This window comes from Sphaeramia orbicularis, chromosome 3, assembly GCF_902148855.1.
Source record: "Sphaeramia orbicularis chromosome 3, fSphaOr1.1, whole genome shotgun sequence".
Taxonomy (NCBI): Eukaryota; Metazoa; Chordata; class Actinopteri; order Kurtiformes; family Apogonidae; genus Sphaeramia; species Sphaeramia orbicularis.
Window position 1 is genome coordinate 18,620,363 of NC_043959.1, and position 25,151 is coordinate 18,645,513.

At 36.0% G+C, this 25,151-nt stretch overlaps 1 protein-coding gene across 1 annotated transcript; it reads left to right on the forward strand.

Annotated features, from left to right (window-relative positions):
• Positions 1-57: 57 nt before the first annotated feature.
• On the forward strand, positions 58-24,241 carry LOC115416261 (vacuolar protein sorting-associated protein 35-like). Its single transcript, XM_030130012.1, is given in 19 exon segments — positions 58-93; positions 3,348-3,446; positions 5,168-5,264; positions 5,387-5,419; positions 5,422-5,465; positions 5,467-5,510; positions 6,489-6,671; positions 8,944-9,163; positions 9,504-9,587; positions 12,159-12,268; positions 13,840-13,936; positions 14,742-14,890; positions 16,776-16,983; positions 17,107-17,262; positions 18,325-18,447; positions 18,545-18,724; positions 19,585-19,824; positions 21,961-22,104; positions 23,436-24,241. Coding segments are annotated over 19 exon segments (2,394 nt in total). The 5' UTR covers positions 58-90; the 3' UTR covers positions 23,616-24,241.
• The last annotated feature ends 910 nt before the right edge of the window (positions 24,242-25,151 follow it).

Sequence of the window (25,151 nt, forward strand, 5' to 3'; positions counted from 1 at the left end):
GCGACACTTCCGGGTTAGTTTCAGTCCGGTCTTGGTCCTGAATCACATGACAGCCGAGTCTACCCGCTCACCTGATTCACGTCTAAAACCATGGTGAGTTTTACTCTAAACTGAGTGTTAAGCGGTGCATTTGGAGGTTGTTGTGTCGTTAAATGTGTTAAACTGCGGCCGGTGCAGCGGGTGTGTGTCTGGAAGTGGAATCCGCCTGTTTGTCAGAGGCTCTGGCCTACATTAACGCTTCCGTCGGACGTCAGTTAGCCGACGCGCTAAAGCTAACCCTTTTAACTATATGTACGAAATCTGTGAGAAACTCAGTCATTTCTAAGCCCTGATGTGAGGTGAAATGCTCTGTGAACTGGGTGAAGGATTGTATATTCTGTAATTTTTAGGACAAAAGACGGTGTGACAGTGTGTGACAGCTGTTAGCTGCATACGATGCATTATTTTAATTTTAAGGACTGTTATGTCCAAACTGGAGGCAGTGAAAATTGTGTTGTTGACCCGGTTCAGCCTGTGGACCGTTAATAGATCATCCTGGATGCGGAACTGAGATGGAATTAAACATTCTTTACGTGATGTTCCACCATGTTGTGGTTTAATGGAAGCTGGAATGGACTGGGGTCATCAGGTCCATTTAACCAGAATATGGGGAGACATTCTAGACTTATATTAATATTTAGTAGAACAGTTTGACCCGGAGCTGATGCTGATGTTATTTTCTGTCTATTCTGTTTTTATTGTCATTTATTACACTGCTCTACAATGTTTTTTAGAAATGATTTGCTTCAGAGATTAAATGTGCTAAATGTTACATATTTTAATAAGATTAATTGGAAAATAAATGACAAAAGTGCTGGTTTGCTGATGTTTTCAAGGTATATGATTAAGTGTTATTATACATATATATGGTTTATGCACATTTATATAATAGTTTTATAAATCTTCCACTAAATAGAACCTGTAAAGTGAATGTATTCTAATGTGCAGACAGTGTTTTGAAGTAGATCTTGTAGCTCTGAGACAAATATTCCTTTTGAGTCAAACCCATTCTCTTGTTTATTCTTGAGTTTCACATTTTGACCCAAGGCTGTATCTTGGAAAGTTCAGCCAACCAGCATTTTTACTTGATTTTTCTTTATCAGTGACTCTCATGTGGTAAAATTTCATTACTTTTATTCTGGAAGCATTTTCCTTGTAGACCAGTGTTATGCTTGGGTTGTGTTATTCTTTTCACCTTTTTGCTCCATGGTAACCAGACATCTTAAGGATATCTGCAGAAATACAAAGTATCTTCTTAGTATCTTTAGCTCAAATTCAATCATAATAATGCATGAAACAGCTTTTAATATAACACAACTCTTACACATCTGCAGCTTCTATTAGTACTGTAGGAGGACTGTAGGTCTAAATCACAATTATAACTCCTTAAAGTGCTCCTTATTGCAAATATCTAATTGTGTGACAGATGTCAGTCAGGCTTTTCAACACATTGGTGCAGATATTGAATAATATAAGGATGTTCTGTTGACACTGTTTTCAGAAAAACTCAGTTGTATCTGTATTTTGTTTTGCAGGACAGCAGGTTTTGTTGCTTTTCTTTGTTTGAAAGCTACAGTGAAATACTTTCTTAGTGCAAAGTGTTTACCCATGTGTGTGAGCTGCTGTAGGTCTCTGTAAAAGTCCAATATATGGCTTTGCATCAGTGGTACATATACTTACGGTGCATTTCTTTTTGGTTCGCTTAAGTTTTTATTGAAATTTTACAAACATATAATCAACAAAAACAAAAATAAAACAAACCTTGCTTGGGTACACTACATGACATTACATTCAGATTTATTCAGTGCTTCCACCATTCTGAATACTGTAATCAGTCCATTCATTCTCTTTTTTTTGTCCATTTGTGCTTCTTGTAGTCACAGTTTGTGAGTTATTTTTTCCATTGTACATGTTCATTCAATAATTGTGATCCATTGGTCCTTTGTTGGTGTTTCTGTCTTTCCCCAGTTCCTTGTAATAGCTTTTTTGCAGCCACTAAAAGTACATTAATCAAGTATATGTCGTTTTCCCACTATATTTCCATCAGACAAGTTATACAAATACAGTACATCACAGCACATTGGGATCTACTTATGGTGCATTTTCACAGCAGCCATAGGCACTGATACAGCCCCAGTTTATCACAGTCAGGATGGGCTTTTTGGTAAACATGTAGAACTTGAAAATCAGTTGATCTGTGGAATCACCCACCATAAGTTTTACTCTCCATTTTACATCTTCATTTCTATATATCGTAATTATTCTTTTATCTGTGTGTTTATTTCTTTGTATTTTATGCATTGTCTGTTTTATCTTGTTGTACAGTGTTCTTGGGTGTCTTGAAGGACGCTTATAAATAAAATGTATTATTATTATTATTATTATTATTATTATTATTATTATTATCGTTATTATTATTATTATTTTTTTTATTATTATCACCTGAGCCCAGGATGTTACAGAGATGAACTCATTCCTCATGTAGGCGACGGTGTCTGTTGACAGAATTTCTACAGCTCTTCCTCTTCTCAGATCACATTCTGGATAAAGCAAACAATACTAATAAGTAACCGTGTTTTTCCAAACTCAAACTGAGCTCGCGAGTCTGTTTTCATGATGGTTTCTCATCAGTGTCACCTAAAGGTCAAAGGCCACACACATCCAACAGTTCACACATTCCTTGCATATCCCTGAATGCTTCCATAAATGCAGATACTCATAATTAATACCCAGAATAAATTAATCAGAACTAGAAGAGAAAGACAGCAAATAAAAGATAAATATTCAACATGTAATCATCACTTTAGTGTCAAGTTCAGTCTTTTCACTCATGTGTTAAACAGTCTAAAAGATTTTCTCTAACTTGATGTGAGTCGTTCTCTGTGGCTGATTCTCTTTTCTTATTTCCTCTTTATGGTTTTAATTGATTGTTTCCTGGCTGTTAAAGCTGAAGAGAAATCATGATTCAGTTATACTGTTTCTTCACTGAAACTATAGGCAGAACATGACTGGAAACCCATTCACAAACACAAGAATTAAACAGTTGAAAAGGAGGTTAGACTTTCACAAATCCAACATCATTTCCATTTCAGATGCACTTTTCTATTCTTTTTTTAACTGATTGATTCTCTCTTGATGTGAAAAGTAGTGAGTCATGATCCGTCCTGGTGATGTTTTCACACCTGAGAATCCAAACCAGGGTTCATATTTTCAATGTGTTTAGTTAGATGACTTTGCAGTTTTTGGAGGTGGATGATGTTTGGACACAATCCTGATGCCGATTTGTGTTTTCTGTCTGGTTTTTACAGCCGACCACTCAACAGTCTCCTCAGGACGAACAGGAGAAGCTTCTGGATGAAGCTGTTCAGGCTGTGAAGGTCCAGTCGTTCCAGATGAAACGATGCTTGGTAAAACCTTTCATTTACTCAAACCTCCACTGATGGGACACGCTGTTTTGACTCTCATTTGTTTTTTATTACATTATGTTTGCTCTTGCTGCTCACATACTTCTGTTTTACCTAAATGGATTTCATGGATGCTTAACTCAACAGTGCAGCTCTTAAAGACAGTATGTAGGATTTACATGGATCTATAAGAGAGAAGTGCAACATAATGTAAATGACATGTTTTTTTAGCATCATTAGGCTTCAACGACTAAGGAATTTGTTATTAATGAGTGAATGTTTTTATGTGTCTGTTTTTAGATACCTTTACCATTTTACTTTTATCTTCCTGTTACCTTATTGCACTGGGACCTGAGGACAGATTTTGTTGTTCATGTGCAAACATGGACAAGATCTTAGAGAGTGAGAAGATGCCTGAGGAATGGAGGAGCAGTGTGCTGGTGCCCCCTCTATAAGAACAAGGGAGACGTGCAGAGTTGTGGAAACTACAGAGGAATAAGTTGATGAGCCATACGTTGAAGCTGCGGGAAGAGCAGTGGAAGCGAGGCTAAGGGCAGAAATGAACACTTGTGAACAGCAGTATGGTTTAATGCTGATATAAGAGTATACAGATTAGGGATGTCATGAGAACTGATACTCACGATACCATTTGATACTATGATGAAAAAAGAGTCAGATTTATGGATTCTGGTGAAAGAGGACATGAAGGCAGTTGGTGTGAGAGAAGAGGAGCAGAGGATGGGGTTAAATGGAGGAAGATGACTGGCTGTGGAGACGACCTGAAGGGAAAGTTCAAAGGAAAAGAAGATGTGCAAACATGGAAATGACTGAGAAAAAAATGAACCTTTGAACCTTTGTCAACCAGTTGACAAATTGTGTGACGGGGAAAATTCGATAGGTCGTTAGTGACATCATGCACTTTGTTTTAAGGAAAAATGTTATTTTAGTGCAGATTTCAACTCTTAACAAACTTGTTTTGCAGTGTAATTGTGCTGCACAGAATGCACTTTTGTTTAAAGGGGTCGTATTTGTTCTAAACCCACTTTTCTTCGTTTTTGGTTCATTTGTTTGTGTATTTGGACCCTAATAGTTCATACAGTTTGAATTTGAACCCTCCAGCTGCTGCAAAACTGTCATTATAGTCATTCCGGCAAAAATCCAGAGGATTTCTACAACCTGTGTGAATTCCTGCCCGAATTTGTTCCATTTTATAACTAGTTCCGTCTCCACATTTGCACATATAAGGTCCAGACTTCAGACGAACATTTCTCCAGTATTTCTCTGTAATTGTTTGTCAGCAGCAGCGTTTGTAGTCCGTACTGAAAATATGTCCAAACTTTGAGACGGTTACCTAAAATGTTCAGTTGTCGGTTGAACGGGACAGAGCAGCACAGCCCACAACTTGGAGGGGGCAGGGCCTGTAGTGGCTCATGTGCATTTAAAGGGCCAGCGCTCCAAACCACCTTTCTGGTGTCATTACTCAGAAATAGGGTTGAAGATGGACCTGTGGAGTTGAATTAATGAAGGAATTCAGACTCAAACAAAGCATTTTACAGTTTATGCAGACCCCAGGGAAATGTTGGAAAAGGAAGAATTCCATTTAAAAAAGCAAAATATCACTCCTTTAAGGGACGTTGATTCGTCAGGAAAAACAGAGTTTATATTGTGTGTTTTTCGGTTGTAAAGGCGTAAACATCTCCATTGATTTGTCTTATTGTTTGCAGGACAAGAACAAGCTCATGGACGCCCTGAAACATGCCTCCAACATGCTGGGGGAGCTGAGAACCTCAATGCTGTCTCCAAAGAGCTACTACGAACTCTGTATCCTTTACACTGAAGGGATGGTTTTACACTGGGCTCAGGTTTTATTGTAATGACGGTGTTGTGTTGAGCAGCGTTGAAACCCGTTTTGATGGCGTTGGTCTTTAACGTGGTCTCTCCAGACATGGCGATCTCAGATGAACTCCATTACTTAGAGGTTATTTGACCGACGAGTTTGCAAAGGGACGGAAGGTGGCGGAATCTGTACGAACTGGTCCAGTACGCAGGAAACATCATCCCCAGGCTGTGAGTAGCACATCAGTGGCCCTGTTTACAGGAGCATAAGAGTCTGATAACTGTTAGAATCAGATTGTAATAATCAGATCTGATATGTTTACATGCACTTCAGAAATACGGTTATCCATAAATCTTGGTTTAGACGTTTCAGTCTATTATTTCAGTCGGAGTTCGTACGTACGTAGTGACGTTAGAATCAAACTTCCTGTTTTTGTTTTCTACATCACTTCTCTTTTCTATGATTGAATTGTTCTTCCACATGTGCAGATGGAAAAGAATTAACAGATTAACAAGAATACATGCATGAAGACACTGGAGTAGAAAACAAATTATCAATACTACAAAAAATATATATATATATGTGTGTGTACTGTATATGCACATATATTTAAAGCTCTGAATATACACACATATATTATAGCTCTAAATATATATACATATATACCAAATATACATATTAAAGCACAATTAGAACAGCAGTTTGTACAATATATACTAAACAAATATCAATATGAAAAGTAAAAGAAACTATTCATAAACAAGTGTGTAAAAATATTGTTGTGTGTAATTATAGTTATGTGGTTATGAGATGAAATTAAAGTATGAATGTAATGTGTGTAGATTATATATAACATTATTTATTATTATTAATTACTACTTTATTATTTCTTTCTACTAGTACTTTCTAATGTGCAGTTGACAAATCTAGGTGTGCTAACCTGATGTCTCATAATCAGATTACTCCTGTTATCTGATAAAACATATCAGATTATACTCTTTACATGATCACTAATAATCGGAGTATTAATGTGGCTGTAAATGGGTTCAGTGTTGTTTAAGTGCAGATTCTTGTATAAACCGACTGGAGGTTGGTGTCTGATGGAGTCTGCCGATACTGCATGAATACAACATTAAATCAGAAATAGGATTAAAACAGTTTAAGTTTGACATCCTCTGTTATTCCCGTTGTGTCTCCATTTCTCCCAGTTACCTCCTCATCACCGTGGGCGTGGTCTACGTACGCTCCTTCCCTCAGTCTCGTAAGGACATTTTAAAGGACCTGGTTGAAATGTGTCGTGGCGTCCAACACCCGCTCAGAGGCCTGTTCCTCAGAAACTACCTGCTGCAGTGTACACGCAACATCCTGCCCGACGACGGAGAACAAACAGAGTAAGAACGGCATCTGCCTTCTCTATTATTCATCCATGCATCAGAATATTCTACAACAGCATTCTATTTGAGCTCAATAAAACACACAAGCCCAAGTATAAACAGAAAAAGAAAGAAGTGACAATAAAACCAACCTTATGCACAATATGAGCACAATATATTTCCAATCCAATCCAACTTTATTTATAAATCATTTTAAAACAACCACAGTGGACCAAAGTGCTGTACAGAAGAATAAAAACCAAAATAAAAGAATAAATCTCATATTTAATTACCATTAGAACAGGCCAGATAGATTTCATTATGTTGTTTTTGCAATATAAGTGTCAGAAAATGTCTCTTTTGCCAATTCTTTTGCACCTTTTTTCAGGAAGAACTTGGCTTTCAATATCCAGCCATAGATTTTCATTAATATATGCAGTTTAATGCTTAAATAGTGTGTATACAGCAAAAAAAAAAAAAAAAAACAGAGTTGAATTTTTATCATATTACTATAATAAATAACTGTAAATGTTCATAACGAAAAATGAGATTATAGAAAGAAACTTTGAACTATTTTATATCCGCTCAAACATTTTAGTTTGTCTAGAGATTCTGTGTCCATGCTCTTTTTCTTATTTTTGGTTCTTTCTAGTTAGTTAATTAGTTAGTTAGTTTAGTTTTATTTCAAGCACATAGAATCATCAGATAACAAAGAACCATAAAACATGGTCAAACAAAATGTTTCTAGTCATTTTGATCCTGTGTGATAGTCTGTGTTCACTTTCTGTCTAGTGTGGACAGAGCCCCTCATTTCTGTTTCTGCCCTGGATAGATCTGCATATTGATTTTCATATATAGAGAAACATACATACATTTTTATAATATTTACAGCTAAATTACAATTATCAATGAATTATACAAACCTCAGAAACACTGAAAAAATCACAGAAATTTGACAAAAACACTCCAAAACAGCACAATCACTATTATATACAATAATTGTAAGAATTTCACCACTAAAACCTCACTTAAACGCTGCTAAAAGTAATAAAAATCTTCCATCTCTCTCTCACCGACTGCACTCTGCTGCTGTCTGCCCCGCCCCACTTCCACCCCTCCCCCTCAGTTAATGCAGGCCTCTACCCTTATGTGTTACAGACCAATAGAAAGAACCCAATCTCAGCTTTAGATGCTGTTTGAATTTTGTCAGTAGCAGTTCAGGAGTTACAGTACTTTGAGTGACGGTAGATGCAGAAATGTGTCACTAGAGGCACCAATCCTCTTAAAGGGTTAAATTTACATCATTTTCTCATATTCAAGTGAAATGATGTGAAGTCGACCAGACATCACATACAGTCATGTGACATGTGACACAGATTTTCCAGTTTTTCCTCTTAAATCATCACAGTCCAGGTGTGATTGAAGTGTGGACTTTCAGCTTTAATTCAACAGCTTTAACTAAAATAGAACTCTAACCATTGAGGAATTACATCCATTTTCTTTGTCCAATTACTTCTGAGCCTCTGAAAATGGACAGACTATGGGTAAAATGGTTGTAATTCTTTAACGGTTAAGACAATAGTTGTGCTTATTCCCTTGAATTAAAGTTGAAAATCCACTCTTCAGTCACATCTGTGAACAGAGGAAAACATGACATTAATACTTATGGACCTTTGTTAATTTATGTTTGTCTTACCCTCCCAACTATGTGTTATTTGGTCTTACATGTATATTCACAGAATTAACGGAGGCAAAACTGTTCATCTTTCCTTCCCTGAGCTAGTTTTCTCAGTTGCTGATTAAAAGTGAAATAATGCTGATACTGGTAAAACTAGAACGCTACATTCATAAAAGGACTCATGTTTTCTTGCTCAAATGGAGGAAGCCACTGGAACTTTTGGGAGTGCAGTATAATTTGGACTTAAATATGTAACGTAATGGATATCTGTCACTTTTTGTTTTGCTTTCTCTGCTTGTCTTCCTTTTCACTTTGATTGCAAAGAAATAACATTCTTGATTCACTTATGTGTTTTATTTTACTATATGATATGAGCTACTGTACAAACATTATGTACTACCTCAGTGTGCTGGTGATGTTGCACAAGCATATGTTACATAAACCAGTCTTGTAGCATCATTGTAATTTAAATTTTTACTGACTGTTTTTTATGTTTTGTTTGTAAAATTGTCATAAAACTTGAATAAATAGAAGTTTAAATAAAAAAGTGAAATAATCCATCTATTCCTCTTATTCATGTCGTTTCCCAAACCCTCTTCGTTCTTTTACCAGAGGAACAGAGGAGATGACGGGCGACATCGCCGACTCTGTCGACTTCGTCCTCCTAAACTTTGCAGAAATGAACAAATTGTGGGTTCGAATGCAGCATCAGGGTCACAGCCGCGACCGAGAGAAGAGAGAAAAGGAACGACAGGAGCTGAGGATTCTGGTCGGTACCAACCTGGTCCGTCTGAGTCAGCTGGAGGGCGTCAACGTGGAGAAGTACAAACAGGTCCGACTTTGTCTTATAGAATAGAATAGAATAGCCTTTGTCATTGTGTGTTCAGTGCTATTCCAGTCAGTGCAAGCAATATTAATAAAAAGCCAATACATAACAAATAAAGTTATAAAACAAAACTAAAAAGTAAAATAAAAACATCTGTGAGATGTTGGTGAATTAAATTAAACTATAACCAGTTTCCCTGATGTTTGCGTAGACTTGGACTGTGTGTTGTAGCGTTTTCCTTCCAGTATTTTCCATTCATTTTGGACTCATTTACCTACAGCCAACCTGTAAATCTGCTGATGATGAAGCACCAACCCATAATGCAATGCTGTGTTTGTGTGGACAGATTGTTCTCTCTGGAGTGTTGGAGCAGGTGGTGAACTGCAGAGACTCGTTGGCTCAGGAGTATCTAATGGAATGCATCATTCAGGTAAATACTGGGAATACAAACAATAACCATGGGATCAGAGCAGACACTGAGCTCCTATTAAAGGTGGAGTTTATGTCATTCAGCCGATGGAGGCGGGGTCAGCTTTTAGTTCAGGACTCATACCCGAACATGCATTATACATCATAAAAGGACTTATTCTATATCTGAGAATAATAAGGCGCGGATAGAACAGGAAATAGATAAAACTTTATTGATCCCTCAGGAAATTAAGGTTCCAGTAGCAGCGCAAAACTGAATGTACACATATATGAACTATTATAAGAAAATAGTGATAACAGTAACTATAGAAAAACAGGCAACTACACAGTAGAAAGTACTAGTAGAAATAAATAATAAGCAGTGATAATAATGAATGATAATGAATAAATAATTTTGTTATAATATTATAATCTGCACAATATTACATTTATATTTTAATTCCACCTCATAACCACATAATTATGATAATTACACACAACATTATTTTCACACTTAGTTGCTTATATTTATTTTACTTATGTTGATAATATTTGTCTGGCACATATTTTATGATTTGCTGTTCTAATTGGGTTTAGTAGAGTGCTGTAATATGTATATTTGGCGTGTGTGTGTATATATATTTATATATACACTTAAAGTGCTTCATAATAACAGAACTATTAACAATAATTATTATAAAGTGATAATATTAGTAGTAACATTGATATACAGTGATCCCTTATTTTTCGCGGTTAATGGGGACCGGCGCCCCCCGCGAAAATGAAAATCCGTGAACTGGAGCCGGAGCCCCCCAAGCCTATCCTAGACCTAGGTACATGTATGTATGTATCTATAAATAGTATATAAGTACTGCAAATGTAATAATTATGAAATAAATGAGATATATATAAAAGAAAACAATGATTAGTACATGTATACATGCATATATAGATTGGATACATGTACATGTACGTACTGTAAAACATCTGAAAGAAAAGAATGATTAATAACACAAGAAAATGTCAGTCGGACATGTACATGCACAAAAATATATACATAAATTTAATGTACATGTATACAAATGATAATATGTACTACATGTATAAATTACATAAAAGAAATTACATATAAATAAATATATTTTATGAATAAGTAGACAAAACACACACACACACACACGTGCATACGTACTAACAGCTGATACGTACTCTCTCCTCTCTTCATTCATGACGCTTATCCATCGTATACGTACACACGCACATCTACTCCCAGCTCTCTTTTCCTCTCATACGCACAAGAAACGAATCAGTTCTCTCTCGCTCTCTTTGGTCTCGAGCATCAACACACACAAACACATGTACATGGGCATGCATGAACTGACATTTCTACGTTTTCTCTCTCTCTCTCTCTCTCTCTTTTAACATTTTTATATAAAATAACACTTACAAAAAATCCGCGAATAACTAAAACCGCAGAACTTAAAGCTCGAATTGGCAAGGGATCAGTGTATAAGTATGTAATTTAAGTATGTATTTAGTAATAGCCTATAGGGCTGGGCAATAAAACGATAACGATTTATATTGTGATATAACTTTTCCTCAATATAAATATGAGACCGATACCATTTCGATAGATAGATAGATTGCGGTTCGTGCCTACCACAATACTAATACCATACAAACCATACAGCTGTAAACCTGAAAATGAAACTTAAGATGCTTTAAAGACGGTAAGACAGTCTCTCTCTCTCTCCCCCCTTCTGATGTCTTCACATCTAACTTGTGAGTAACAGAAAATTTAAGCTTGACAAAAATAGTGATTTGATTTATATTGTGATACATATCTATTGTCTGATATGATAAAAAATTATCGTCATGATTTTTTCCATATCGCCCAGCCCTAATAGCCTAATTAAACCAAGGGTATGTTCATGTAATCTGTATTATCTTAAAATGCCTTTTAGTTTATGTGTTTTCTACCATCGTCCACACCACTCCAGCCGTTTAACCTCCTGGAACGACTTTTTGGTGCAGATGTTTAAAAACATCGACACTCTGGATCTGTTTTATCGTTTCACCTCTGTCACGTGACCTTTTAAGGAACAAAACTAGACAGTTCCACCAACAAACATCTGTTAATTCAACAGGAAACCTGAATTATAGGTGAATCTGTCCTCGTTTCTCTGCTAACAGCTTTTGTGTAGTTACATGACATGTCCTTCCAAAACTGTCAGAAAACAGATTGTTTTCATCATAAAGCACAGATTTAAAGTGAAGATTTATGTGTGGACATGGTGTAGATGTTGCCTAAATTAAAATGTTCGAACAGGATACTGACTTGGATCTGGCTTTTCTAAATCATCAAATGATCAGATTTCGTTCATGTAGTGAGTTGTGTTTGAGGTTGTGGTGCATTTGTTTTTGTACTTGTAGACCATTGTTCCTTTACTCTGTGCAGTTTTTGTGTTCTGGCCTTTTTCATCAGTTGTGTATTTAGTTTATATAATTTTCGGATGTATTTTGTTTCTGGATGAATGGTTTGAGCTCAGGTCCTCAGTCCTGGACTAACCTGGATCTGTTTTGGTCCCTTCAGGTTTTCCCAGATGAGTTCCATCTTCAGACCCTTAACCCCTTCCTACGTTCCTGTGCTGAGCTCCATCAACACGTCAACGTCAAGAACATCATCATCGCTCTGATTGACAGGTACGGTTTGATACTTAACTACTCCCAGTGTCACCGACATGCAACTGGGAATCATCTTGTTGCCCCGGCGACAGTTTTTCATCCACCATCATTGATCATTCACTATTGACAAAATTCAAACAACATCTAAAGCTGAGATTGGGTCTTTCTATTGGTTTATAACACATTAGGGTAGAGCCTGCATTAGCTGAGGGGGAGGGGTGGAAGTGGGCGGAGCAGAGAGCGGCAGAGTGTAGTCAGTGAGAGAGAGATGGAAGATTTTTATTACTTTTAGTGAGCTTTTAGTGGTGAATTCTTGTAAATAATAGTATATAATAGTGATAGCGCTGATTTGGAGTGTTCTACTGGTATGTTTTGCTGTGTTTTTGTCTGGTTTTGCAGTTTTTTTCCACTGTTTTTTATCTGTATTTTTGCAGTTTATTGATAGTTGCATTTTATCTGTAAATATTATATAAATGGATGTATATTTAGATATATATGTAAATCTACATGCAGATCTATCCAGGGCAGAAACAGATGCAGTGCATGTATTTGAATCAGATGATGGATGTTTTTGTCAGTGAAATGAGGGTTCAGTTCACATTTATTTACAAATAATTTAAAATATGTGTGCCACTTGTATTCATAATTTACTGCAAGATATGATTATGTAAAAAGGGTAACCCCAGAAGCTTTCCATAGCTTATAAACGGGGGCCCAAGACATTAAGCAAACAGTGCAATTGATTATGAAGACAATCCCTATTTGTACGTGAGCTAAAACCTAACCCATGCTCTAAAACAACCTAAGGTAATTCCGTAAATACAAGCAGTATAGAATTTAGACAGTATCAACACATCAGCATTGAGGCAAAAACACAATGACACAGACTTAAATTAAACATATTTCAAAAGCAGTTTTTGTTTTAAGGGGCTCTGTCTACAACTAGACAGAAAGTGAACACAAACAGTCGACAGGAAAAAAATGACTAGAAAGAAGTAAAAATAAGAAGAACATGGACACAGAATGATCTAGACAAATTTAAATGTTTGAGCACATGGAAAATTGTTGAAGGTTTATTTCTATAATCTCATAAAATTTTGTTCAGAATATTTACAGTTGTTTTTTATAATAAATGTGATTAAAAACAATTTAAGTCAGTTATTTTTATGTTTTGCTATAACGCACTGTTTCAAGCATTTATTACATATAGTAATGACGATTAATGGACAGATATTGAAAGTTAAGTTCTTCCTGAAGTAAGGTGCAAAATAATTGGCAAAAAAAAAACCAATTTTCTGACACATATTGCAAAAACAACATAATGAAATCTAGGCGGCCTGTTCTAATGGTAGTCCTTATAGGGTTAATATTCGCTTCATTAACACTAACCCAGACAAACCAAACACTGACTGGAACAAAACACAAACCAGAGCTTTAGTTTGAGTTTAATTTGAGGCTGAGTTTAGGGCAGAACAGTGCAATCATTGTCTTCACCACTAGATTTCACTAAAATTAAGACACTAAACCTTTAATTTCATTAGTATGTCTCGTTTTGTCTTGTACATGAGCTGTGGTTTTTCTGTTTTTAGACTGGCCCTGTTTGCTCATCGAGAAGACGGACCTGGAATTCCAGCTGAAATCAAACTGTTCGACATCTTCTCTCAGCAAGTGGCGACCGTCATCCAGGTCTGTCTGCTATTAAACAACATACACCCATTTTTTAAAAATTCAGCCATTTGTTCAATAGGAAAATTTTCAAATCGTTCTGATAGAATAGACCTATTCTTTACATAGACATTGCATTGAGACAAACTCACTATAAAAATAGACAATTTGGGCTTTTTTTTTTTTTTTTTACACTGTTTCCTTGTGTGGTTTTTTGTTTTTCCTGTTATTTCCAGTGTTGTGAGGATTTTCCTTTATTTTTTTTTTACTGTGTTTTACTGAGTTTTGACCATGGAACTGCTTTATGCAGTTAAACAGGTGTCAAAAAACAGCTGGACTGATTTAGAAAAAAAGAGCCCAAAACTAAAACTACTGGGCCCAAATTCAAATCCTTGTTGTTGTTCAGTGTGTTCCAGTTCACAGTTGATGTTTGACATCTTAAATCTCTTATTGATGTCCATTCTAGTGCCTTATTTAGTCCAAACCTGTCAAACTTCAGTTACTCTCTTTTTCTGTTCTTCCACCTGTTTTGACCCTAAAACACAGAGTAAAACAAAACCACTGAAGAAAAGGAACACAGGCACATACTCATAGCAGCTTTAATGAACCTGAAACAGACACAGATTCACAGCAGAACCTTTACCTGGAATCAGGGCTCAGGGGTTAAAGGGTTAATGTGAACAGTGTGTAAATAGATGTAATTTAATTAGCCTTTTATGCTAAACTGTGGACAGAATGCATGTGTTTTCTCTGGTTGTGTTGAGTTTAAGGTTTTTAATGTGTGTTTATTTGTGTTTTGACTCATGTTTTCATCCTCGTCCTCCAGTCTCGTCAGGATATGCCATCGGAGGACGTGGTCTCTCTCCAGGTCTCTCTGATCAATCTGGCCATGAAGTGTTACCCTGATCGTGTTGACTACGTAGATAAGGTCCTAGAGAGCACCGTGGAGATATTCAACAAGCTCAACTTAGAACAGTAAGTCCAATCAGATTTAACACACAATAATATAGACGATGGAGAACAGAAGCCCGACCTGTACTGATTTATACTACTTTTAATACTTTTTCCCCTCTCGCTCTTTGAAGATTGAGGTAAAATGTGGTGGTCTATCCTTGTGATTGATCCTCTGTTGGCAAAATAACACTGTTGTCTTATGATGCATCAGTCTAGTGTTTATCCTAGAGCTCTCATAGGTCAGTGAAACTGTCAATCACCTCCGTTTACATTAACTTAGGTTTACGTTGTTATGTGCTTTCTGAAAACTGGTTCTTACAGCAGCAGGATTTATTGCTTAAATTGGCTTAATCCCTTAAATCCAATTTAAGATCAGTGTTACATTATTTGAAAGGTGATTGAATATCGACTTTACTATTGTAGTATTGAATTTATGACTGAATGGGGTAAGTATATAAAATAAGTTTTGCTTCTTCTTACTCCTTTTCAGGCATATAATATACAGAATAAATCAGATGTATATATGTTCAATTATTAAGGCATAGGTCTTAAGTATTCACATGATAGATTACATGTATCTATATATTATATACTCTATCATTTTATTATATTATCTATATCTGTAATCCACATAGCATCTATATTTATATACTCTTATTTTTTTTATATTGTTTGTCTTTTGTACTTTTTTACTTGCACTTTATTCTGTTGCTGCCTTAGCCAGTTCTAATATAATATAATATGTTAAAATATTATATTATATACAGGGTGGGGAAGCAAAATTTACAATATTTTGAGGCAGGGATTGAAAGACAGTGTATGACCAATTAGTTTATTGAAAGTCATGAGAATTTATTTGCCACAAGAAAATGTACATAATAGAAAATGTTTTTATTCTATGTGTCCTCCTTCTTTCTCAATAACTGCCTTCACACGCTTCCTGAAACTTGCGCAAGTGTTCCTCAAATATTGGGGTGACAACTTCTCCCATTCTTCTTTAATAGTATCTTCCAGACTTCTCGTAATAGTTTTGCTCATAGTCATTCTCTTCTTTCCATTATAAACAGTCTTTATGGACACTCCAACTATTTTTGAAATCTCCTTTGGTGTGATGAGTGCATTCAGCAAATCACACACTCTTTGACGTTTGCTTTCCTGATTACTCATATGGGCAAAAGTTTCTGAAAAGGTATGGATAATAGTGTTAGGTATGATTATGACATCAATATATGTTTGTTTTCAAAACAATTGACGTAGTGCCTGCTGAGAAAAAACAGCTAAATGTTCATTGTAAATTTTGCTTCCCCACCCTGTAAATAGATTTCTTTGTATGTATTTTGGAGTGTAGATTTCTGTATGTGTACATGTATATCTTTTTTTTCTTTTTTTTCTTTCCACTTTCACATGTTCAAAATAAATGATCAATCAATCAAAAATATCACTCCCTACAATAAAAACAAAATCCAACAAACTAATAGAGCTGGGCAATATGGAAAAAATCATATCATGATAATTTTTTTCATATCAGACGATATCAATATGTATCACGATATAAATTAAATCACTATTTTCATCAAGCTTTAATTTTCCCTTACTCATAAGTTAGTTGTGAAGACATCAGAAGGTTATCTTTGATTTAAATACGATTTATTTTCTGTCAGAGGTTGAACATGACAGATGTGCTGAAGAATATTATCCAACTGTTTCAGATCAATAAAACAGGTACATATATTTAAAACTAAACCCTGACCAGCAGGAAAAAGCTACACACTAATGATAACTTCCAGTCACTTGTGAATATTTTAAATTGGAAGTATTACAGATGGCTCCTTTAAAGACAGACAGTGGACGTCGTTTCCTGTATCGCTCTTATTTAACCCTTTAACCGTTCTTCTCCTTTGTACAGCATAGCCACTAGCAGCGCGGTGTCCAAGGAACTCACCAGACTGTTGAAGATCCCGGTGGACACCTACAACAACATCCTCACTGTACAGCAGCTCAAGCATTTCCCTCCACTCTTTGAATACTTCGACTACGAGTCACGCAAGAGCATGAGCTGCTATGTGTTGAGCAACACCCTGGACTACAACACCACCATCGTGGCCCAGGAGCAGGTCGGATCCACAGCTCGGACCTTTATGATGTTAAAATAATATACGTAACGTCTCATTAGTTCATATTAGGAGTCAAAACGCGCCGAATACAAACTAAAGCCTCCTCTTCCACTGTGTGTGTAGGTGGATGCCATCTTGAACCTGGTGTCCACGCTGATCCAGGACCAGCCAGACCAACCGTCAGATGATCCAGATCCGGAGGACTTTGCTGAGGAGCAGAGCCTCGTAGGACGATTCATCCACCTGCTTCACTCTGAAGACCCCGACCAGCAGTACCTGGTGGGTGTTTACGGGACATTCACATTACCACTATTACTATATGACACAATAGTGTAGAGGCCTGCATTGGCTGAGGGGAGGGGTGGAAGTGGGTGGAGCAGAGAGCAGCAGAGTGCAGTCGGTGAGAGAGAGAGAGGCAAGATTTTTATAACTTTTAGCAGCATTTTAGTGAGGATTTAGTGGTGAATTCTTGTAAATAATCATATATAATATTGATAGTGCTGTTTTGGAGTGTTCTACTAGTGCCATGTTTTTGTCAAGTTTAGCTGTTTTTTTTTTCCACTGTTTTTATTTGTATTTTTGTGTTTTTTAGAGTTCATTGATAGTTGTATTTTAGCTGTAAATATTATATAAATGTATCTTTCAATGTAAATCTATTTGCAGATCTATCTAGTGCATACACACATGCAGTTTATGTATTTGAATCAAATGATGAATGTTTTTGTCAGTGAAATGAGGGGCTCTGTCTACAACTAGACAGAAGGTGAACACAGACTATCACAGAATAGAAATGACTAGAAAGAACTAAAAATAAGAAGAACGTGGACACAGAATGATGTAGTCAAAGTAAAATGTTTGAACACGTAAAATAGTTGAAAGTTTGTTTCTTAAAGCTCAAAGTTTCGTTATGAACATCTACAGTTGTTTTTCATAATAAATACGATAAAAATTAGCATCTGCTTTTTTTATTTTTGTGCTATAACACGCTGTTTTAAGTATTTATTACATATAATTATAATTAACGGCCAGATATTGAAAGTTAAGATCTTGCAAAAACGTGAAGGAATTGGCAAAAAGACATTTTGTGGCACTTTTGTTGCAAAAATGTAAAGAAATCTAGGGCACTTGTTACAATGGGAGTCCTTATAGGTTTAATTCTACTAACTGTGTTTTAACATGTTAGACTCAGTGTTTATCATTTATTTGAGCTGGTTACACTACTCATACAGACATATTGGTGGATGTTCTGTATAAAACTGTACCTTTTCCTCCTAAACCGTGACGTATTTCAGGTCTTTGCTGTTTATCTTGTTCACTTACATGTTGTGTTTTTTCCGTCAGATTTTGAATACGGCCCGGAAACACTTCGGTGCAGGTGGAAACCAACGAATTCGATACACACTCCCTCCTCTGGTCTTCGCTGCCTATCAGCTCGCATTCAGATACAAGGAGAACTCCTCGACGGTTCGACACCGTGTTTTATTTCTGAATACATTTGCATTGTGTTTGTATAATTCGTCTGTTATTAAATGCGTCACTGATCACAGTTGTTTCCCATTAGGACGACAAGTGGGAGAAGAAATGTCAGAAGATCTTCTCCTTCGCCCACCAGACTATCAGTGCTCTGATCAAGGCCGAACTGGCAGAGCTGCCTCTTCGACTCTTCCTGCAGGGGGCGCTGGCTGCAGGAGAGATTGGCTTCGAGAACCACGAGACAGTAGCATATGAATTCATGTCACAGGTAAAATGTTTAATAGAATTATCAGCCCAGTGAAGGAGCATGATCCTGATTCCATAGAACAGATGAGACTTTAGTGATCCAACAATGGGGAAATTCACTAGTCAAGACAGCAACAGAACAAAGTGCAAGAAAAAAAAGTGCATGTATAAAGACAATGCAAAATCAGAATAATAGTAATCAGAATACTTTATTAATCCCAGGGGATGTGTGTTAAAGTTGCTCCATTCAACTAGAGCAAAAAGTAGTAGGAAAGAAATTATTAATACAAAAAGAAAAAATATATCTAATCATTACACACACACACACACACATATATATATTATTGCTACTTTGCTACTTGTTGTTTCTACTGTTACTTTCCAATGCGCAATTGCAATTTTTCCATCCTGTTTTTTTATAATTACTGTTTTTCGATTTTCTTGTGGTATTTCTTGTGTGTATATGTGGTGTATGTGCTGCTATTTGAACCTCAAGGGTTCTGCCGGAAGGATCAACAAAGTTCTGTCTAATCTAATGGAATTTAATATCCCAAATATGCATATTAAAAACAAAACACAGTTAGAAGAGTAGTTTGTACAATATGTACTAGACAGTATGATAATTAAAAGAAATATATGTAAATAAGTATGCAAAAATATTGTTGTGTTTTTAAAATTATGTGCTTATACAGTAGAATTAAACAGTCGTAGAAGTAAATAATACAACTCTGTAGGATATATACATTTATCAGCTCAGAGGTGCTCCTTCTAATTTCAACATATGTATAAAAGCATTTTGCCCAAAGAATACACATGAATTTTGGATGTTTATTGCTCCTTCTCATCCATCATCCTTGTCCGTTTCTTTTCCCTCACCACCAGGCGTTTTCTCTGTACGAGGATGAGATCAGCGACTCCAAAGCTCAGCTAGCAGCCATCACACTGATCATCGGTACCTTCGAGCGAATGCGATGTTTTAGCGAGGAGAACCACGAGCCTCTGAGGACCCAGTGCGCCCTCGCCGCCTCCAAACTGCTGAAGAAACCTGACCAGTGCAGGGCCGTCAGCATCTGCGCCCATCTGTTCTGGTCAGGACGCAGCACCGACAAAAACGGGGAAGAGGTGAGTAGGAGCGGGGTTTGTCTTCAGGGATTCAAACACTGAAGGAGGGTTGTGAGGAGGGTGTTATAAGGATTTAACAGCCTCAGCAGTCATGCATGTGTTTAGTGTTTTAGACATTTTTAATGTGGATGTGTGGATGAAATCATATTGTCTGTAACTTATGCTGCTGCTGTCTTGGCCAGGACACTCATGCAAAAGAGATTTTTAATCTCAACGAGTCTTTTTTCCTGGTCAAATAAGGTTAATAATAATAAATAATAATCAGACCAACTTTTGAGGAGAATCAAATTTGTACTATGTGAATAAAATTGAATTGTGTGAGTTATACAGGGTGGGGAAGCAAAATTTACAATATTTTGAGGCGGGGATTGAAAGACAGTGTATGACCAACTAGTTTATTGAAAGTCATGAGAATTTATGTGCCACAAGAAAATTTACATAATAGAAAATGTTTTTATTCTATGTGTCCTCCTTCTTTCTCAATAACTGCCTTCACACGCTTCCTGAAACTTGCGCAAGTGTTCCTCAGATATTGGGGTGACAACTTCTCCCATTCTTCTTTAATAGTATCTTCCAGACTTTCTCGTATAGTTTTGCTCATAGTCATTCTCTTCTTTACATTATAAACAGTCTTTATGGACACTCCAACTATTTTTGAAATCTCCTTTGGTGTGACGAGTGCATTCAGCAAATCACACACTCTTTGACGTTTGCTTTCCTGATTACTCATATGGGCAAAAGTTTCTGAAAAGGTATGGATAATAGTGTTAGGTATGATTATGACATCAATATATGTTTGGTTTCAAAACAACTGACGTAGTGCCTGCTGAGAAAAAACAACTAAATGTTCATTGTAAATTTTGCTTCCCCACCCTGTATATGTGCAAATAATGTGATTTGCTATTAAATACAATAATAATGTGGAGGAAAAAAATGGTGGGAACCTTAAATCACATATCGTCCTGCAAAAAGATCAATGTATGATATTTGCCCAGTAATGTTTCTAGATATCACTTCACTTCATTTTATTAATTTTCCATTAAAGGGGGATTCAGTTTGTGGCAGAATTGTCACACACGTCACATTTAGCAAATAAAGAGGATAAAAACACAGTATGAGCAGCAAAAATGCATAGAAAAACAAGCATGAACAGCAAATGTCACATTGGTAATAAATAATTACAATAAACTGTAAGCATTAACAGTGGTAGCAATTATGCTGTTTGTTCTACTGTTCTATATTCTACTATTTAACCACATAATTTTATTTTTTTAAACTTTATTTATAGAACTTTACAACATTTAACAAATGTAACACCTATAATTTCAAGTAATGTGTTCATAATACACAGATTGACACTGGACATGATAAACAAACAGAACCCATAGGAAAAAAAAATGATACTACAAACAAAACGCACACAACAAGACAGCGCATTCTGGTACATTTAAGGAAAGAAAATAAATAAACACTTCAATCACAATATAAACAACTAAATGTATTTACAGTTCCAGGCCCAGTAACATATTCACATAGTAACCACATAATTTTAATAGCACAACACTTATTTATGTATATTTCTTTTAATTATCATATTGATCATATATTGTCAAGTACATATTGTACAAATTGCTGTTCTGTGTTTTATAGAGTTTTAATATGTATATTTACATATATATACAGGGTGTCCCATAAGTCTCCATACATAGGAGACATAATACATATGGTTCTAACATGTATTTCTTTATATTTCTTCTTTATAGTTCTTCAGCAGTGGAGGACACGCATTGAAATGTGTTCCTGACAAAATGGCAGTCATATAGAGCATATTATATAAATAAAAATGGTTTATGTCAAGAAACGTTTATTTTTCCTATGTGTGGAGACTTATGGGACACCCTGTATATTTATTTTTATTTTTATTTATTTATTTTTTAAATTTATTATTATTTTTTAAAATCTTGTCATGATAATTTCTTTCCTGCTACTTTTTCTTCTACTTGAATGGAGCGACTGTAACACACAATAGTTTCCCATGGGGTTAATCAAATATTCTGATTCATATTTTTCTCTCATTTCTGCTCCAGTACATTCACTAATATTTCCACATCTAACTCATTAACGTTGTCTTTTTAGATCCGTGACGGGAAGAGGGTGATGGAGTGTCTGAAGAAGGCACTGAAGATCGCCAACCAGTGCATGGACCCATCACTGCAAGTCCAGCTGTTCATCGAAATCCTCAACAGATACGTCTGCTTCTATGAGCGAGAAAACGACGCGGTATGAAACCAGAAAACTGTTCCTCTTTTTGCTTTAAACGACCCTTAAAAGCTATTTTTATACCTGTAGTTAGCAGTAAACTCTTTGGTAAACACATGAAAAAGAGATGATCATCTCTTTTCACCCTGTAACAGGCGAGTTTGTCTTAATGCTTTTCATGTCAGTTTTTCAACATAATAAACGACGCAGGGAACTGAAACTATTCCCTTCAGATCAGTAGAACCTCTTCACTGTGCTGTCATGCTAGTGAGGATATGAAGAACAAGATTGCCGTTGGGTAACATTTATGGCAAATTTAGTGAATAATGAACCCGCTGGGCTTCACCACAGATGTACTATTTTAAAAAAAGGTTGAGAAATAGTGTTACTGTCATTTTATCATTATTATCATTATTATTATATATCTTTATTTAGATGGGACAGTGCACATTAATGAACACATTTGCACATTCCATTTCAGTATAAACATGTAACTATGCCGGAGTTAGCGTCAGTGCTAATTTTCATCCGCTGTCCCCACTTAATAAATAAATAACAGTGATCTGTGCAATACAAAGTGATACAGTGGAATAAGTGCAGTACAAAGCAAAACAGTGTAATATATTCCAAAACAGTACAGTTCAATACACTACAATATCGTACAAAATGACATTTGTGCCTACGTGTCAAAGACTAAAATAAACATTACTACTTAAAAGACAATACTGTTGATTAGACAATGGATATGAATAACCCTGATGACTGCAGGATCATCTGAGTTAAAGTGGTTGTGTGTCGTACTGATGCTCCTAACTCTGACCGGCAGGAGTACCAGAACAAGTTTAGGATCAAAACCACCAGTGCATCACCGCTATGTATTTGCAGACAGTCAGAATAAAGTGTAAAGGTCATTGGTAAAACCTCTACAAAAGACAGTAAAACTAAAGGTGGAAAAAATTTACTTAACGACAATAAAACCAAGGTAAAAGATGCTAAATCCAACTAAAGGATGGTTAAACTAGACTAAGAGATGGTTTTAAGAGACTAGAAGTGGGTAAAATATGTATAAAAGACAGTAAAGCTAAACTACAAGATGGTTAAAACAGACTAAAACCTGGAAAAACTAAACTAAAAGGTGGATAAAATAAACTCAAATTGAAAGCACTGTGTCTTATAATGTTCACATGCTGATAGTTTACATTACATTACAGGACATTACTGTGTTTTGGCCCCACAGTAAAACCACAGTAGCCAGTAGTGAAGTTTCCTTTAGTTGATCGTTTATTCCTTTTGTCTTAATGTCAGTAATGGAGACCAAATCCAACACTGTCTGTGTTTATTTTCCCGTTCAGGTGACCGTCCAGGTGTTAAACCAACTCATCCAAAAGATCAGGGAGGATCTTCCCAGTCTGGAGGCCAGTGAAGAAACGGAGCAAATCAACAAACATTTCCACAACACCCTGGAGCACCTCCGCCTGCAGAGAGAATCCCCCGAATCCGAGGGCCCGGCGTACGAGGGCCTCGTCCTTTAAGAAGGAAACACGTTCCAGTTGGATGTGATCTGCATACGTAAATGTTTCACGAGTTTATGAAAATATAACGACAAACACAAAATGACATCCGCTAGGTCAGGAATACAAACATGTGTTGATGATTATTTTTGTCAAGAGCTAAAAGAACTCCATTTTTTTTTTTTTTTTTTTTTTTAAATTCATTTTCGGCATCAATATCCTCCTAACCGACCTTCACTGGCATCATCAGAACCAGGTGTAGAACTGCACTTCTGTAACTGGCACTTGTGACACCATTCCTTTATGAATATGTACTTGACTCATTTGTCTTTAACCTACATGTATTCGTTTTTTTGTTCGGTAGGTGTATATGCGCTCAATCTCACCCCTTTAATGTGCACATTCTTCAAGTTACTGTATTCGCTCAGTGTGCAAAGGTCAGGGAATCTACGTCAAGGGTGTCAAACACGTGGCCCGTGGGCTAAAACTGGCTGCCAACAGGTTCCAATCCAGCCCATGAAATAGAGAAATTACACTAAAGGTATTAACAGTCAAGGATGTATGTTAATAAATGTGATAATAACCTGTAAATAATGACAACTTAGAATTTTTCTCCTTTTTTTTTGTTTTAGTTTGAAAAAAATTATGAAAATAATTTGATGTACAAACTATCTTTTTATAAATAATGTGAACAAGCTGAAATTAAAAGAAAAATAAGTGGAATTGTACCAATATTCTGCCTGTTAGTACATGTTTTGTGTATTTGTAGATCCGCTGTGATCTTAAAGTTATAATGCACATGTATAAATGATAAACTGAGGCAGAATATTGTTAAAATTGCACTTGTTTTTCTTATGAAATTTCCGGTTGTTTCTATTATTCATTTTTTTAAAAACATAGTTTGTAGATGTTAACATTTTCGTCATGTAATTGTACTTTTTTCACGCTAAAACATAGAGAAATGTTTGGAGTTGTCATTATTTATAGGTTATTATCATTATTATTATTATTATTGTACTTATTTGAGATCATATTGGGTTGAATGTGGAACCTGAACTAAAATAAGTTTTGACAGCCCTGATCTACGTGTATAGATGCCCGATTCCATCCCTGAACGGTCGATAAATACAAGACTGATGTTCTTTCTACGTATGTTTCAATAAGAACATATGCAGCAATGACTCAAACTACACTGTTCGCATTTATTTAAGTTATAGATATTTTACAACGTCACTATTTGGCCATTGTTTTCTGTAACGGAGGGGTATGTGGGCGGATTTTTGTATCCCTAGAAAGATCCTAAGCAGTGTTTCTTCTAATTTAACATCACATTTGTCTTTTGGTCGCTCTGATTCTGTTTATTTTTGCCTTTTTCCCTGGATAATTGACACATACAGAATCCCTGCACCGTGTGTTTGTACGCTTTACGCTTCAGTGTGCCTGTATTTCAGATATCTAATGTAAATGGATCCCACCAACTGCAACGTCAGGCTTGTATTGTTTAATGTAATTTACTGCGCGGTATCTGTGTCTCTTTTCGGGGAGGGTAGGGGGGCG